General features: G+C 40.2%; 1 protein-coding gene across 1 annotated transcript in view; it reads left to right on the top strand.

Annotated features, from left to right (window-relative positions):
• plekha7b (pleckstrin homology domain containing, family A member 7b) overlaps window positions 1–15,550 on the top strand; it is a 60,573-nt gene that overhangs the window by 29,568 nt on the left and 15,455 nt on the right. The window contains exons 4-11 of the mRNA XM_020938917.2: window positions 3,226–3,309; window positions 7,483–7,594; window positions 8,402–8,506; window positions 9,108–9,180; window positions 9,619–9,719; window positions 12,747–12,925; window positions 13,906–14,304; window positions 14,758–15,289. Of these exons, the coding sequence (XP_020794576.1) occupies window positions 3,226–3,309; window positions 7,483–7,594; window positions 8,402–8,506; window positions 9,108–9,180; window positions 9,619–9,719; window positions 12,747–12,925; window positions 13,906–14,304; window positions 14,758–15,289 (1,585 nt within the window). The remainder of the gene's footprint in view (window positions 1–3,225; window positions 3,310–7,482; window positions 7,595–8,401; window positions 8,507–9,107; window positions 9,181–9,618; window positions 9,720–12,746; window positions 12,926–13,905; window positions 14,305–14,757; window positions 15,290–15,550) is intronic.

The following is a 15,550-nucleotide window of genomic DNA, read 5'->3' as shown; positions in this document are numbered from 1 at the left end:
TCGGCCTCTATTGTCGATGCGGCTGCTCGGAGCTGTGGGCGTAAGGTCTGTGGTGCCTGTCGCGGCGGCAATCCCCGAACCCGGTGGTGGACACCGGAAGTAAGGGATGCCGTCAAGCTGAAGAAGGAGTCCTATCGGGCCTTGCTGGCTCGGGAGACTCCTGAAGCAGCTGACGGGTACTGGCGGGCCAAGCGTGCTGCAGCCCGTGCGGTTGCGGAGGCAAAAACTCGGAGCTGGGAGGAGTTCAGGGAGGCCATGGAGAAGGACTATCGGACGGCCTCAAAGAGATTCTGGCAAACCGTCCGGCGCCTCAGGAGGGGGAAGAAGTTCTTCGCCAACACTGTTTACAGTGCGGGGGGAGAGCTGCTGACCTCGACTGGGGACGTTGTCCGGCGGTGGAAGGAATACTTTGAGGATCTCCTCAATCCCACCGTCACGTCTTCTGAGGAAGAAGCAGAGGCTGGAGACTCAGAGGTGGACTCATCCATCACCCAGGCTGAAATCACTGAGGTGGTTGGAAAGCTCCTTGGTAGCAAGGCTCCGGGGTTGGATGAGATCCGTCCTGAGTACCTTAAGTCTCTGGATGTTGTGGGGCTGTCTTGGCTGATATGCCTCTTCAACATCGCGTGGCGGTTGGGGACAGTACCTCTGTATAAGAAGGGGGACCGGAGGGTGTGCTCCAACTATAGGGGGATCACACTCCTCAGCCTTCCCGGTAAGGTCTATACCAGGGTACTGGAGAGGAGAATCCGGCCGATAGTCGAACCTCAGATCCAGGAAGAGCAGTGTGGTTTTCGTCCGGGCCGTGGAACACTGGACCAGCTCTACACTCTCCATCGGGTGCTCGAGGGTTCATGGGAATTTGCCCAACCAGTCCACATGTGCTTTGTGGACTTGGAGAAGGCATTCGACCGTGTCCCTCGTGGTGTCCTGTGAGGGGTGCTCTGGGAGTATGGGGTTCGGGGCCCTTTGCTAAGGGCTGTCCGGTCCCTGTATGACCGGAGCAGGAGCTGTGTTCGCATTGCCGGCAGTAAGTCAGACCTGTTCCCGGTGCATGTTGGACTCCGCCAGGGCTGCCCTTTGTCACCGGTTCTGTTCATTGTGTTTATGGACAGAATTTCTAGGCGCAGTCAGGGGCCGGAGGGGGTCCGGTTTGGGGACCACAGGATCTCATCTCTGCTGTTTGCGGATGATGTTGTCCTGTTGGCTTCATCGAACCAGGACCTGCAATGTGCACTGGGGCGGTTTGCAGCCGAGTGTGAAGCGGCTGGGATGAAGATCAGCTCTTCTAAGTCTGAGGCCATGGTTCTCGACCGGAAAAAGGTGGCTTGCCCTCTCCGGGTGGGTGGGGAGTCCCTGCCTCAAGTGGAGGAGTTCAAGTATCTCGGGGTCTTGTTCACGAGTGAGGGAAGGACGGAACGGGAGATTGACAGGCGGATCGGTGCAGCTTCGGCAGTGATGCGGTCGCTGTATCGGACCGTTGTGGTGAAGAGGGAGCTGAGCCGAAAGGCGAAGCTCTCGATTTACCGGTCAGTCTTCGTTCCTACTCTCACCTATGGTCATGAGCTCTGGGTAGTGACCGAAAGGACGAGATCGCGGATACAAGCGCTTGAAATGGGTTTCCTCTGCAGGGTGGCTGGGCGCTCCCTTAGAGATAGGGTGAGGAGCTCAGTCGCATGGGAGGAGCTCGGAGTAGAGCCGCTGCTCCTCCACGTCGAGAGGAGCCAGTTGAGGTGGCTCGGGCATCTGTTCCGGATGCCTCCTGGGTGCCTCCCTCGGGAGGTGTTCTGGGCATGTCCCACCGGGAGGAGGCCCCGGGGAAGACTCAGGACACGCTGGAGGGACTATGTCTCTCGGCTGGCCTGGGAACACCTCGGGGTCCCCCCGGAGGAGCTGGAGGACGTGTCTGGGGTGTAGGAAGTCTGGGAGTCCCTGCTTAGGCTGCTGCCCCCGCGACCCGGCCCCGGATAAGCGGACGAAAATGGATGGATGGATGGACACAAAATGTTTTCTCTTGGACTTTAAGCCATGTCATAATGTTGTTATCCATCAAAACATACCTGGAGTTGTGTTTTGTTTCTTTCACACATGTCTGATTAATCCTTTATTATTAGTCTGTCAGCACCTCCAAAGCAGATTGCAAATACTTGTTCCACCTTGTGATGTCAGATTGGAAATTCCAGGGTTGAAATGATCTGGGTATGTTTTTGATGAAGAAACAACATTATAACATAGATCAGAAAATAGCATACTATGAGCTCTTTAATATTGATCATAGTGATAGTAGTATCAGATTGCCTTTGGGGACATCATCCATAAGTTATGAATTAAGTTGTTGCAGTACCTTGCACCAGACTCTTCAAATGTTTTATAATGGAATAACCTTCATATTTACAGTGGGTCAGGTTCGGTGTTGAATGTTTTGAAATTATTTTGGTATAAAAGAATCTATATTTACATTGCAAAACATTATACTATACGTCACTAGTTTTGTTTTGTTTAAGCATTTTTACAGCATTTAAAAATCATTATTCTCAGTATTCTAATTCTACATATTTAAGAAAAATGCTCTAATATTTTTTATTTTTATTACATTTTGAACCTCTAATGCTAACCGTAATAAAATTAGCAACAAAATACCCCAGAGATAGCCCAATCCAGTCTTAAATGTCCCAGACACGTGACTTGAAATGACATGTGGAGGTTAATCGCTCAATCTTCTGTTGGAGCCAATGGCCAGGACCGTCCAGTATATAACATTAGAGCAGATTGTTATAAATGACCAAAGGCTTGACCCCACTGCTCTTTGCTCCTCAGCTGTGGCGCATAGAGAGTTTATTACCAAACCAAGTGCCCAGAAAGTCAATGCTTTAACTATAAATCTGAAGGTGACTTGTTCTGTCTGGAGATCGTAGTAACATGTGTTTATGACCTCTAGTTTAAGTAATAAATGACTCCATGTAATTGAGATCAGTAGGGCTTGGTAAACTTTTGAAGAGAACATAGAGTGACTTAGCAGCTTATAACATTAACTGACCTGACTACTAGTGCATGCACTTGTAAGCTGGAGATACTTGATGGATAGTGTAATTTAGTTGTAACCCGAATTCAATAGTAGAATGGGCCAGTGGTTGGACATGATCAGACACAAATATGATTAATGACTCTAATTTGATGTTTTTCTCTGGTGTTGTTTTCTCTCCCCATCCCATTCCTGTCCCAAAGCCACAACGTGAGGGCTACGACGTTCCGACATCCAGTGACTGGACAGATCTCCCCTGAAAACACAGAATACACGCTACAGGACAGGTGAGTGCCCTGTTACGTATATATCTGCATGTTTGGAAATTCTAAAATGGTTAGAGGTTAGTCCAAGGTCATGGGAGGCTAAAAATAGCCTGTCACCAAGTCTCACGATGCAGATCATTAGAGGGAGGGCTTTCAGCTGCAACAGTCGACTTTGTTTCAATTAACTTTTAATTAGGGACACAGAATAGAGGGAGGAGAGATGTACTTACTGTGACTCGATGGGCTTTTATGGCTGTCAGAAGTGACTTTGCTCTTGTTGTTAGCTGTGTGTCCCAAACACTGTGGAGTTAATGTCCTAATAAAGTTTATGATAATGATTCCTGCTGCCTTAAGCTGTGCTCATATCACATCTGCTATCATGAATCTGACGCTTCAGTCAGCTAATCGGCTAATGTTCCCTTTTGTTTAATCTAAAAATACTTAAACAAAAAAACTGATTCTATATTGCGCAAAATTGACTGTAGTGAAGTTTAAGCCACTTTAAAATGTTGTTACCTCATCAAAACATACCTGGTTACCTGGTTTTATTTCATTCACACGTATTTCAGTATAGTACAGAAGAATAATAACTTTTATTATTCATCTGTCTACATCTCCAAAGCTCAAAATGCTCTGTTCCACCTTGTGATGTCATGAAGTAGTAGTTTTCAAGTTAACAGTCATCTTTTACTTTTTGTTTAGTAGAGATTGGACATTTCTTGGCTGAAATTATCCAAATGATAATAGTGAAGGTGTGTGGAGTTTAAAAACACAATGGAGCACTTGTATTAATACATGATATCACAAGGTGGAACAGAGTGTTTCTATTTGAGAGAAGAACTCAGCCTAAATATGAAAAGTCTGTCAAACGTGTGAAAGAAACAAAACACATCTCCAGGTATGTTTTTGATGAGGACACAACATTAAACAAAACAAATGACCTGCTATTAAATAACTATTTCAATTGCCTGATTGTTTGGTAAAAGTCACTTAACACGAAACAGCTGTTTTTTTATGTTCTTTCAGTCTTGATTGTATTTTCAAGTTGTTTGGTCCATAACTTGATTATTTTTTTTTTACACGTTACTATTTGTTACTGATACTGTTTTTAATTTTACCATGTGATGTTTTGACAGAAGAGATAGGATCTATTGAAATTACTACCTTGTATTTTATGGCACTATTATTCTTTGGCTCTGTATAAGATTTATACTTTGCTGATTAACATATCAGTGGGTTTTCATGTGTTTGCACCATAAATTGTCATTATTTTACAACAACCACATTCACTGTTGTTCCTGCAAATCTGTCAGAGCTCCATGGCAGGTTTAAGGCTCCATAGACAGAGCAGGTGTTAGATCACATTTAAGCTGCTGCTGAAAGAAGATCACTGGAGCCGCCAAGATTCCTCTGTGGGCACAAATATGTTGAAAGACACAAACACCCTGGGCGATTACTAAAGCTATTCAAGCCTAATTGCAATTGATCACATCTTATTCTCCCTAAATTAGTTTTAGGATTAGCTTTGCCAGAGAAGTATGTGCGTCATAATACATAAATGCCATTACATATGGTTTGTTACTTCATTTTACAATTAATGTCCTATGTAATGCATCCATTCTATTTGCCAGAGCTTGGAAATGCCACAAAGATTAGGTTGGAGCTTCAATATAATGAATTTGCAACTTCACCATTTCATTTCAAGGCATTTTTTTAGTAGACCTCTCATGATAATTATGCAGTGTTTATCGTGTGTACAATTTCTTTGCAAAAGTGATGAGATTTTTATGTTATAAATAAGATTTGGGCTGTAGAAGGTAGAATAAATAACTTCTATGGCTAATATTTTTTTCATTCTTCTGTTTATTTGTTGCAGCTCAGGCTTTTTAATGATTAAACCTTATTTTAAAACTGGTTTACTGGGATTATCTTGCTTTGTTGTTATTTTGTCAGTGACTAAAAGTTGTTTCAATATTATCGTTTGTACCAATATTTCTCTGTGCCGATATATTGTGATTTATGACAGACTTCTACTGATGTAATGACAGACTACTTTTTAGATATTGCAGTGTTTCTTTTTCTAACAGTGTAACAAATTCATTGAACACACTCAGAGATTTCGAACACTGCTATATTTTGTTCCACAATAAAGGAAAACTCCATATCCTGTTAATAGATGCTGAAATGCTGCATCACCTCTTGGTTTCCGGCCAAATGAGGAATGGTGCACTAGAATGCATAGTTCTGCTGAGTTGCTTGTACTCAGATAAACTTACTCTGGCCGAGGACATTTCAGTTCAACATTCTAATCGGCCAGTTTTATAATATATGTAGTGTTTACAAGATGGATTAAAGTTTCAGTCCTCTGGCGTCAACACTTGAAAAATATGTTGTGTAAAAGAATAGGAAATGCCGGGCTCCTTTGGTGTGTCTATGAAAGCAGGGCAGGAGTCCCAGGAGGAGCAGTGTCAGATCAGGACAAAGCCGAGGATGAGCCTGGTCCCCAGACAGATCTCCATCAGTCTATACTTCAGCCGCCTCAAGGCTGTGACTCCATTATTGATTATCACACGATCATCAATTCGTCAGTGCTTCTTCTGTGCTCCTGCTGCCTGAAAGGATTAAATGCATTAAAAAACATGCCCTCATTTCCACCACAACGAAAAGACGAGAGGTGATAGAGCTTACTGTCTTTCTTCCCTTTTCAAAATGAGATGAGAAATATATCTCTTCTCACACATGCCACAACAAATCTCCCGGGCAACCATTTCAATGACAGAGGTGGTAAACACCATGAGAGCCTCACATAAAACAGCGCAGGCCTTTGATAGGACAGAGACATCCTGTAAAAACACTGGCCCTTGTCCCGCCTCACAGTTACACTGCAGATAATGTATGTTTTGTTCCAATGTGAGATCCTTTCTGTTCTGCTGACATTCTGGCTTTAGTCTTGGCACACGATGCTATGTATTTTGTCTCCTGTATCAGCAAATCGCTCAGACATCTTGTCAGAATTTGGTTTGTTAGCTTGTTTATCATACCACACCTTAAAAACCTTACAAATGACAGTTCTTTACCTAAAAGCAAACCTCTGTATCACTTTTAAATTGACTTATTTCTTTGCGAAGAGTGACTTTATTTAATTTAACTTCAGTGATCTCCACATTTCTGCGAGGTCTGCAGATTTGAGCCCTGCAGAGCACCTTTGCAGTGAGATCAAACAGGAGGTTAGCAAATTTGAACAGGAATAATCTACAGGAAATGAAGTGATTACTGAAACAGCGAGAGCTAAAGAGACCACCCTACCAGAAAGAATTGATCTATTCCCTATTCCCTACCCTTTTCCTCATCTGTGATATGTAATTTAAAATAAGTTTTTTTGTTTTTTTTTTGTTTATTTCAGAAAATCCTATTAACTTTTGGTTACATTTGTTGTCGCATAGTAGAATACATTTTGTGCTGGCTCCCTTGGCTTCTTATTCTTGATTCTTGGGGGTTGTTCTGCTAGACCTTGTGATGCAACTCAGTGAAAAAGAATGATGCAAGTTCATATAAAGATGTTAATAAATAACCAAAACTAAGTTAGGCTACACCAGATATCACACAGAGAGCTGCATAGATAACAGTCTAACTCATCAATTCATGAAACTGCTTACTGTCATATAGAATAGGTTTTATAATTGAACTGAACATAATGATGTCTTCTAGGCCAAAGCATAACAAAATAACCTTGATAATGTATTCTGTGGTAAATCTATTTTCATATTTCTGCGACCGCCTATGGCACAAGCTGCTTATACTACACAGTTTTTTCTACAGGGGCTTTTTTAGCTAGAGATATATGTTTGTGTCATGAGAACTTATGAAAAATGCAGCCTGCAATGCCTAAAGATAGCCCGACTCTGCTTGTAAGATTGATGTTGTTCATGCTATCAGCTTGAGACTTGCTATAGTTTTTTATTGAATGTGCATGCTTCAGAGTATAGTGGAAAGTTTAGGGAAAATTCCACTGTAATATATCTGCTGTTATGAGCTGAGGCTCTATGGCCATGTCAGGAAATAGTCATATCCTTTCTATGTGACAGCTCAGCATCGGCTCCCATGTGTGTCAAACTTGTGATGAAAGAATAACTTTCTAACTTTGCTGTTAACTTTTACTCTCTTTTTTGCTCTTTTTGTGTGTGTTTTTTTAAGAATCGAATCTCGCATGTCCAAGTCAGTGGCCAATCACAGATCCCCTGGCATGGTCACAGAGTCAACCAAACCTGTGACCACTGCTCCACTTGATGGCAGCTCAGGGTCAAAGGTGAGATATATTTGTCTTTGTTAAATGTGCACTGTACATATGTTGCTACTGTATTTGCACTGCCTATCTATTGTGTTGTTGTAAATATTTATGTTCCTATCCTTTTAGCATCCAAAAATCATATGTTCTCATGCAGTTTAAGACCCATAGTTTAATTTCTTTCAAAAAATAAATGTTCACATAATTACTTAATTTACATATTTTTAACATGTTTATGACTTACTTTTTTGTTAATGCAAATGTATTTTTAGATTTTAGAAAGATTTTTTTTAAGATGTATACTTTAATTTAACCAAAGAGTTTAAATATGTTTTTTTTATATATTTTTATTTTAAGGTAAAGTTTAGCATAAACAGATTTAAACAGACTTGTAACTTCTTGTGCAATGGACTAAAACAAATTGGACTTATTATATCCCTCTTTGACTAACTAATATTTTAGCTAATAACATTCCTTTTTTTTTTTTTTTTTTTTAGATTAGGTAATCGCCTCTTAAATCTGTCAGAACACATTATTTCATGTTGTTGTGGTATCTGTTTCGCTCTTATCTTCACTCAGAAATTCAAAGCGCTCTGTTTGAGACATTGCTGGGTGTTTTCACTTGCTACTATAAAAGGAGATGCCTAAAAGCAGGAGTTAGAACAAGAATGCACCTTACACTTTAGTGCCACCTCAAGAGGCAGAAAACATTAGGTGAAATAATGTTGGTATGCTTTATCTCTACAGAGCAAATAGAAGATCAATTGATGACGAATGCCAGCACATGCCTGTGTTGTTACTGATTTGTAACCTCTTTGTTTCCACCAGGGCTTCAGAGGCAGTGGAAAAGTACATAGTTTCGGCAAAAGGGATCATTCTATTAAAAGAAATCTTAACATCCCAGTGGTGGTGAGAGGGTGGCTCTATAAACAGGTGAGATGTTCTGTTCTATGTTCTTTTTGGACAATTAGCTTCAAATTGCACAAATAAAGCTGCAAATTACTGTTCAAATAAAACCGCTGCTCATCAGGTGTTTTAGTTAGAGATTAGTGATTAGTACAAGAGCAGTTATTTAAAGGTGCTGTCATGATAACAAGTTTTGCTACTGAGAAATATAATATAAAATAAATATAACAATATACAATCATATTAAAACTATGGCAAAGCAGAAATTCAATTTGTCAACTGTCATCCAAGCTTCTTCAATTTTTCAATTCTGAACTCAGAAGAAGCAGCTTGGTTATATTGGAGACAAGCAGAGATACACACACACACACACACACACACACACACACACACACACACACACACACCTGAAAAGTGACATCTTACACCTGTGATAAACACATTTCAGTTCATAAAGTTGTCAATTACATATTCATTACCTCTTTTATAGCTGAAGAGTGTTTAAATTATTCTATTCTGTTTCCAAATTAGGCCTCAAACATCAGTTCTAAATGACATTGAATAATGGTAGTGTTCCTATGAGGAGGATTTCTAAATATATTTTGTGCTGTTTTTCTCTCCTCTGTAGGACAGCTCTGGAATGCGACTGTGGAAGAGGAAGTGGTTTGTTTTGTCAGACTTCTGCTTGTTTTATTACAAAGGTAAGTGTATGGAAACTGCACTTGGTTAGGGATTAACTGGCAGGAATGAAATAAATTGCTGGTCTAAATAGAACAAGCAGGACCTATTGTAACTCCATAAAGGGACTGTTGTAATTGTAGATTAATGTTTATAATTAGAAATCTAATATCATATTGGTCTCTGTAGCCGTATGCGCATCTCCACTTTAGTTTAGTTTTTTTTTTTTTTTTTTTGTCGCAGTGTAGCAGTCAGCTAATCTTTTCATCAATCATGCTAAATAATAAATAAGCCACATGCCACCTTCTGCCCCATGCTTGTCATAGAGCCGCATCCAGGCAGGAGATTCCCATTAATTATGCCTAGCTAATTTGCCTCGAGTTATTACAGACATCTTACATTGTTAATGCTGCAGTTTGCCTGGAACTTTAACATATATATGCGTGTCCATGTCCATACAGACAGTCGAGAGGAGACAGTGCTGGGGAGCATCCCTCTGCCCAGTTACGTCATATCACCAGTTGAGCCAGAGGACCACATAAACCGCAAATACGCTTTTAAGGTAAACAAATAACAAAAATTACACATTTTCCATAATCTGATTTGAGAAAATACTTAACTGTTGGGATGTGCAATATGATAAGAATCCCTTCACATTTTTAGGCATAAGTTACGATTTTGAATCTTTTTTTTTCGTACTTGAACACTTGGTTTCTTTATGTTATCTTGATTGGCAACTCAGAAGGAAGAGTGAGGAAAAACAGCCAATTGAAATGAATTGCAATATATTGATCTCTCCAAATGGGCAGATTGCCAGAAGTTTAGATTGCCATTTAGGTTTATTTCGCTGTATTGCCCACTCCCATTAGTGTCATACAGCAGTTCTTTGCTTGCTTAAACCTCTAAAAAACTAAAATAATTACTAAATGGATAATGGAAACTACTTAATATTGTGTGCCCTCCCCAAGCCTTAATAAATGGCCATAGTAGCACCAAGCAAACTTTCTTGTGTAGAACCTGTGTTAAGTCAATAAGTAAATGAGTGCATGCATGAAGGCAGGTGATTTCATGCAGCATCCCTGGAAGAAAAAGCCCTTAGGGAAGAAGAAGACTAAATGGATAATTAATTTTAAATTGCCCGTAGGCGGCTATATCAGTGACAATGGTTGTGAGTCTTGTAATTTATTGGTAATTGTCTGGGTTGTACCCCACCTCATTGCTGTCAAGTCAGATGGGATAACAATAAATCACCTGCTGTCTGTAAGCATGACTGGAAATGGATGAATAAAAATAGAAAATGCAGCATAGTCAAATTTTGTGTTGTAAAGACATGATATAGTATAGGGTAGGTGTGTTTAATTATTGAGGTTTGATTAAAAAAATTGAAAGTAATTATTGCACAGATAATGGGAACTTGCATTTAATAATTAAATATGCATAGGCCAATTTTTATAAGCACATTTTGCGTTTTGTTATGCAATGGACCATGAAGTTTGACCATGTTGTAAAAATCTGTACTCAAAGTCACACTATCTTTTATTATTACTTTAACTGCTAAGGAGTATAAACTTTTTGATACCAAGGGAAATCATTATAGTTTAGAAGTGTACTCTTACACTTAATAGAACATGATAGAAGCTGCTACATCTATACTCTGCCATTTGTTCATATAAGTGTGCTTGAAATGCTTTTCTTTCATGTGTCTTTTCTATGTCTTTTTCATCTTTCTTTTGTGGATACTGCCAATAGGCATTAGGAGCATGTCTGTCTAGTGGTTACAGGCTCCCAGCTCCTCCTCTGTGGAAACAGTGAGCTTGTAGCTAAGAACAATAGTGCCTGAATGTTTGATGCACCACTGCAGCTTCGGGGCATTCTGCTGCAATCCCTCCTCTCCAGCTCTTTGTACTTCACTTCTCATATTGTGTTCAGATCTCTGCGTGACTGTCTGCTGAGAACATATCTGTGAATGAGACTGTGCAAATGCTCTTTTATCTCCAGGATACAACAATGGATTTTGTATGTTAATTCTGCTGCTGGGAATATTAATTATGCATTGGCCGTATTCAGCAGCACTTCAGTATCTCCTCCCACTGCTCGCGGGGGAGACATTGTACGGTTAGGTGAAACGAGACTATAGTCTGCTGCATAACCTTCTCTTAAGTAACTTTCCCCCTTAGCTCTTCTTTGTATGCACAATAAACGTGTACAGTTTAGAAATACTAAATGTTTGTTTCCTTAAAGTCAAAAGTACAGTAAACACACATTTTGACCCAGACTGACCTCTCTATTCCCTTAATATAACAACATACACATTTGTGCATTTGGGTTTAACGGGCTGAATGTTCATTTTAACCACTCATTTGCTCTTTTGTGGGCCACTTTGTTTTTTATTTTTCAATCCTCAACTGTTTTGGTAACTTTTGGTTGTATGGCTTAATTTCTGTCATCTTTCTCTCATTCTGTGTCGGTCAATTGCTTCCATTGTGACCTGCTGTGTGTGCACGGGCGGAGTGAGTACTATTGTCTGCAGGTGGCTCTCCTGACTTACACAGGCTTCCTGTCTTGCATGAATAGGTATTTGATTTTATCTCATCAATGCTCTGTCATTGCCATTGCCATTTCATTTCATAGTAGCTGCTGAATGTGCATTTCTTTAAATGTACATTAAGCATTGATCCTGTGTGACTTATGTAAAATGCCAACACATAGATTTAAAAGAAGAATTTAAGTGATAAGTCCTTGTATTTGTATTTAAATTGTGTGTATGTGAGCATACACTGAAATTACAAAAACTTAATTCATTCAAATGATTGCATCAAACGAAGATGGATGATAATTTGCATCAGAAATGTATTTCTGTTTATAGCAAGAACAAATCCCTGTGAAGTGATCTTTCAGAACACAAGGAAGGGGGTTGTTTCTGAGTATAAACTAACTAATTCAGGTTTGAGATTTAAAAAGTTACAACACTGAATTATATAAAATGTATGGTGATTTGAATTGATAGTAATGAAGCTGTAGAGTTACATCTGCTTGGTGTTTGTACAGTCCCGCTGCATTTCACTTATCTCATCATGTGAGGTGGGAACACACTAAAATGTTTTTCCCACATTCTTCATAGATTGCACAGTTTGTTTTGGATCTTATCACTTTCACTCTTTGTCTCTTGCACATAAATGTGTTCAAGCTTAATTTGAGAAAATTAAGATAAAAATTTGATAATAAAAACTTTGACATGTTTTTATATCCATCACTGCTTTACAGAATTGAACCAAGTTATTTCATTTCATTGTGTTTGTCTTATCAGTTTTTATGCACTTACTTTAATCTAGTGTTATATAACTGTGTTTATTGGTAGATAATTTATTATAGTTCATAGTCAGTCTTTTCTGGAAAGCAGTTTATAATCAGCATCCTCTTTCTTCTGTTTACTCTCTACAGAAATATGTTTGTTGTTTCCTTCCAAAGTTACCAGCTGTCAGTCCTGTTGCAGGAGCATGTTTTACCCATCAGCCTCTCTGGCAGCTACTTCCTGCTCAGTTCCCTCATTTATCCCCCTTCTCTCTCTCAATGTCTCCCTCTCTGATAGGCGAGCCATACAGGAATGCGCTCCTACATTTACAATAAGAACTCTGTGATTGGCTCACAGGCAGAACACTGCGGGATGCGGACATATTTCTTCAGTGCGGACACACAGGAGGACATGAATGGCTGGATCCGGGCCATGAACCAGGCTGCGCTGATGCAGCAGAGTCACACTATAAAGAGGTTGGTCGCACTCGCTCAGGACCCTGCACTTGAGGCAGCAGCCGCATGGCACTCAGGGGGATATTGAAATGACAAAGGGCTAAGCTGTCCAATGTGTCTATTCAAGACAAGGTCACACTCTGATGTTGTTTGTTCTCTTTTATAACTGAAAACATTCAACACTTGCACATGCACAGCTCACAGCAGGTCCAGCCTGTCTGCTCAGGGACAGGGCTGCAGATTTTAGGGGCCGGGCTGCACTGCATCTGGACTTGGACCAACCATAATGATGCAGGATGTAGCCAGAGGCACTCACTAGAAGATTTTTTTCTGCAGTATTGACTCTGTAAAATCACTACTAAAGATCAGCGAGGTGTTACCAGCTTGCATTGCACAATAATGCCACCTAAAGGCTGTTTTGATACAGTGCTTTTTTCAGAGCAAGATCCTTATTTATCCCTCCGTTAATGAAATTAAATAGTCAAGAACAGAAAATGTGAAACAATTATAAAACTGGTTAAATTCACTATTTAGACTGATACCACAGATAGTGTACTCTTTGTACTTGCATGTTATAGGACAATTATATGATGTCTCCATGGAGATATTATTTTTTGCCTGGATTATTCCCTATTATGGAATTAAACTTATGTACTGTCTTCATGAAGATGAGCCAGTGATGTCATCGGTAGTGACAAGCCAAATGTGTGGACAGGCAATCCAGCTCACACAGTAAGAAGGCATGTTTTTCAGGGCAATAAAAACACCTGCAATTTAATACATGCAAAATAGATAACCAGAAACACCCACCAAAAAGTTACGTAGTGTACATTTAAATAGAAGCTCCATATTACAGCTTGCATATATTGCATTGTCAGTAATTTCTCATCTGAAAAAGCCAACATTAAACATGACTGGCACTGGTTTGACTGGCACTAAATAGTTTAATAGGTTGATTAACTGGAGCTTAGAGTCAACATTAATCTTGTTTCTTTTTAAAGGGACGTGGAACAGTCAGAGAAGGCCACACAGCAGGCAGTCCCTCAAACCAGCCATGCCCACATCAACTCCACTCAGACCGAAAGCCCAAGTAAAACAGACAGAGAAGTTGACCACAGTATTAGATTAGCCCACAGAGATGAGGTGAGGTATGGCATAGAGGTCCAGCCAAGGTCCAAGCGCACAGCCCCAGAGGAGAGACTGTCGCCTGATACTGGTGATGCACAGAAGAATGGCCCCACTGTGGTTCAAGTCAATCTACCTCCAGAACAAAATGGAAACGTTGTCTATCAAAGGGGTTTTGTGACAAGAACTGACACTGACAAACATGTGCAGAGGAAAAATACACTGGCACAAGTGGAGCATTGGGTCAAAGTTCAAAAAGGAGATCCCATGAAGAGGTGAGTGAGACAGATGGGACACTGTGGGATGTCATGTATTTTACAGTCTCCATCTAGTGGCCACAATGTGTATTGCAATTCCTAGAAATCCCTATGAACATTGGAGAAAGACAAATATTTTTGTGAATATCATAAAGATGTTTATGAATCCCATAATTAGGCACATTATTTAGTATAAAAAAATAACTATTAATTAATAATAATAAAATAAAAATTAACTATGCCTCAGCAAGAAGTCTGCATTTAATGTCTGTAGTTCATGGGCTTCAGAGAGATGAAAATTAATTTAAGTAATAATTAAAAATGGTCATAGCAATTAACATTAAAAAAATACATTAGATATTTTAAATAGACATGAAGTTGAAATCCATGAAAAATATTTGTATTTATGGTAAAAAAAAAAAAAAAAAAAAAATGTATTCCTTCAGTTTACTTTTATTTTCCACCTTCTAGTGCCACTTCTGAATACCAACTTCCCCATCGTACGCCACCCTTGAAGCCAAAAACCAGCACAATGGATGCCGCCTACCAGTCTTTGCCAAAGTCCCCTCGCCTCCCGTCGGGCAGCTGTTCACCTCCTGCAGCGTCCAACCTGCCCAGTGATTACAAATATGCCCACGACAGACTCAGCCACTTCCGCATGTCCACTGATGAGCGAATGGCTACCAAGGAGGGCATGGTGTGGCAGTTGTACGAGTGGCAGCAGCGCCAACAGTTTCGCCATGGAAGCCCCACTGCTCCTATCTACAGCGGTCCTAACTTCACCGACTCGTCAGCATTTAGAGTTACCGTGGAGATGCCTAGGTCCATCTCTGTACCTCCTTCCCCATGTGAAGTCCCACCGTCTATACCCACTACCTTTAAGCCCCTGTCCCCACGAAGACCGCACACTCCCTCAGACCGACGCACAGTAAGGCCTTTGGACGATGCTGCACAAGATAGCACAAGAGCCAGCTCGCCAGGTCATCTTTGTCATATTTCACAGGTAAGACCATTCTTAATAAACAGGGGCCCTGAAATGGGCACAAATTTACAAATTTACTCCTCCTTGGATCACTCTTGTGTACCACCCTTGTTTCTTTTTCCACTCATCTAGATACATTAACTAGACTATTGGGGACTATATAAACTAATAACTGTTACTTTCAATATACTGCTCTAATATGAAAATATAAACAATATTATATTTTGCAATAACTTTAATCTTTCAAACATCTGTTTACAACCTGATTTGGATATGGTTGAT

The sequence above is a fragment of the Boleophthalmus pectinirostris genome, unplaced genomic scaffold, assembly GCF_026225935.1.
Source record: "Boleophthalmus pectinirostris isolate CB_2022bp ecotype Guang Dong unplaced genomic scaffold, ASM2622593v1 HiC_scaffold_19, whole genome shotgun sequence".
Classification (NCBI taxonomy): Eukaryota; Metazoa; Chordata; class Actinopteri; order Gobiiformes; family Gobiidae; genus Boleophthalmus; species Boleophthalmus pectinirostris.
Note: the sequence above shows the minus strand (reverse complement) of the source record. Positions and strands in the feature narration are given on the sequence as shown.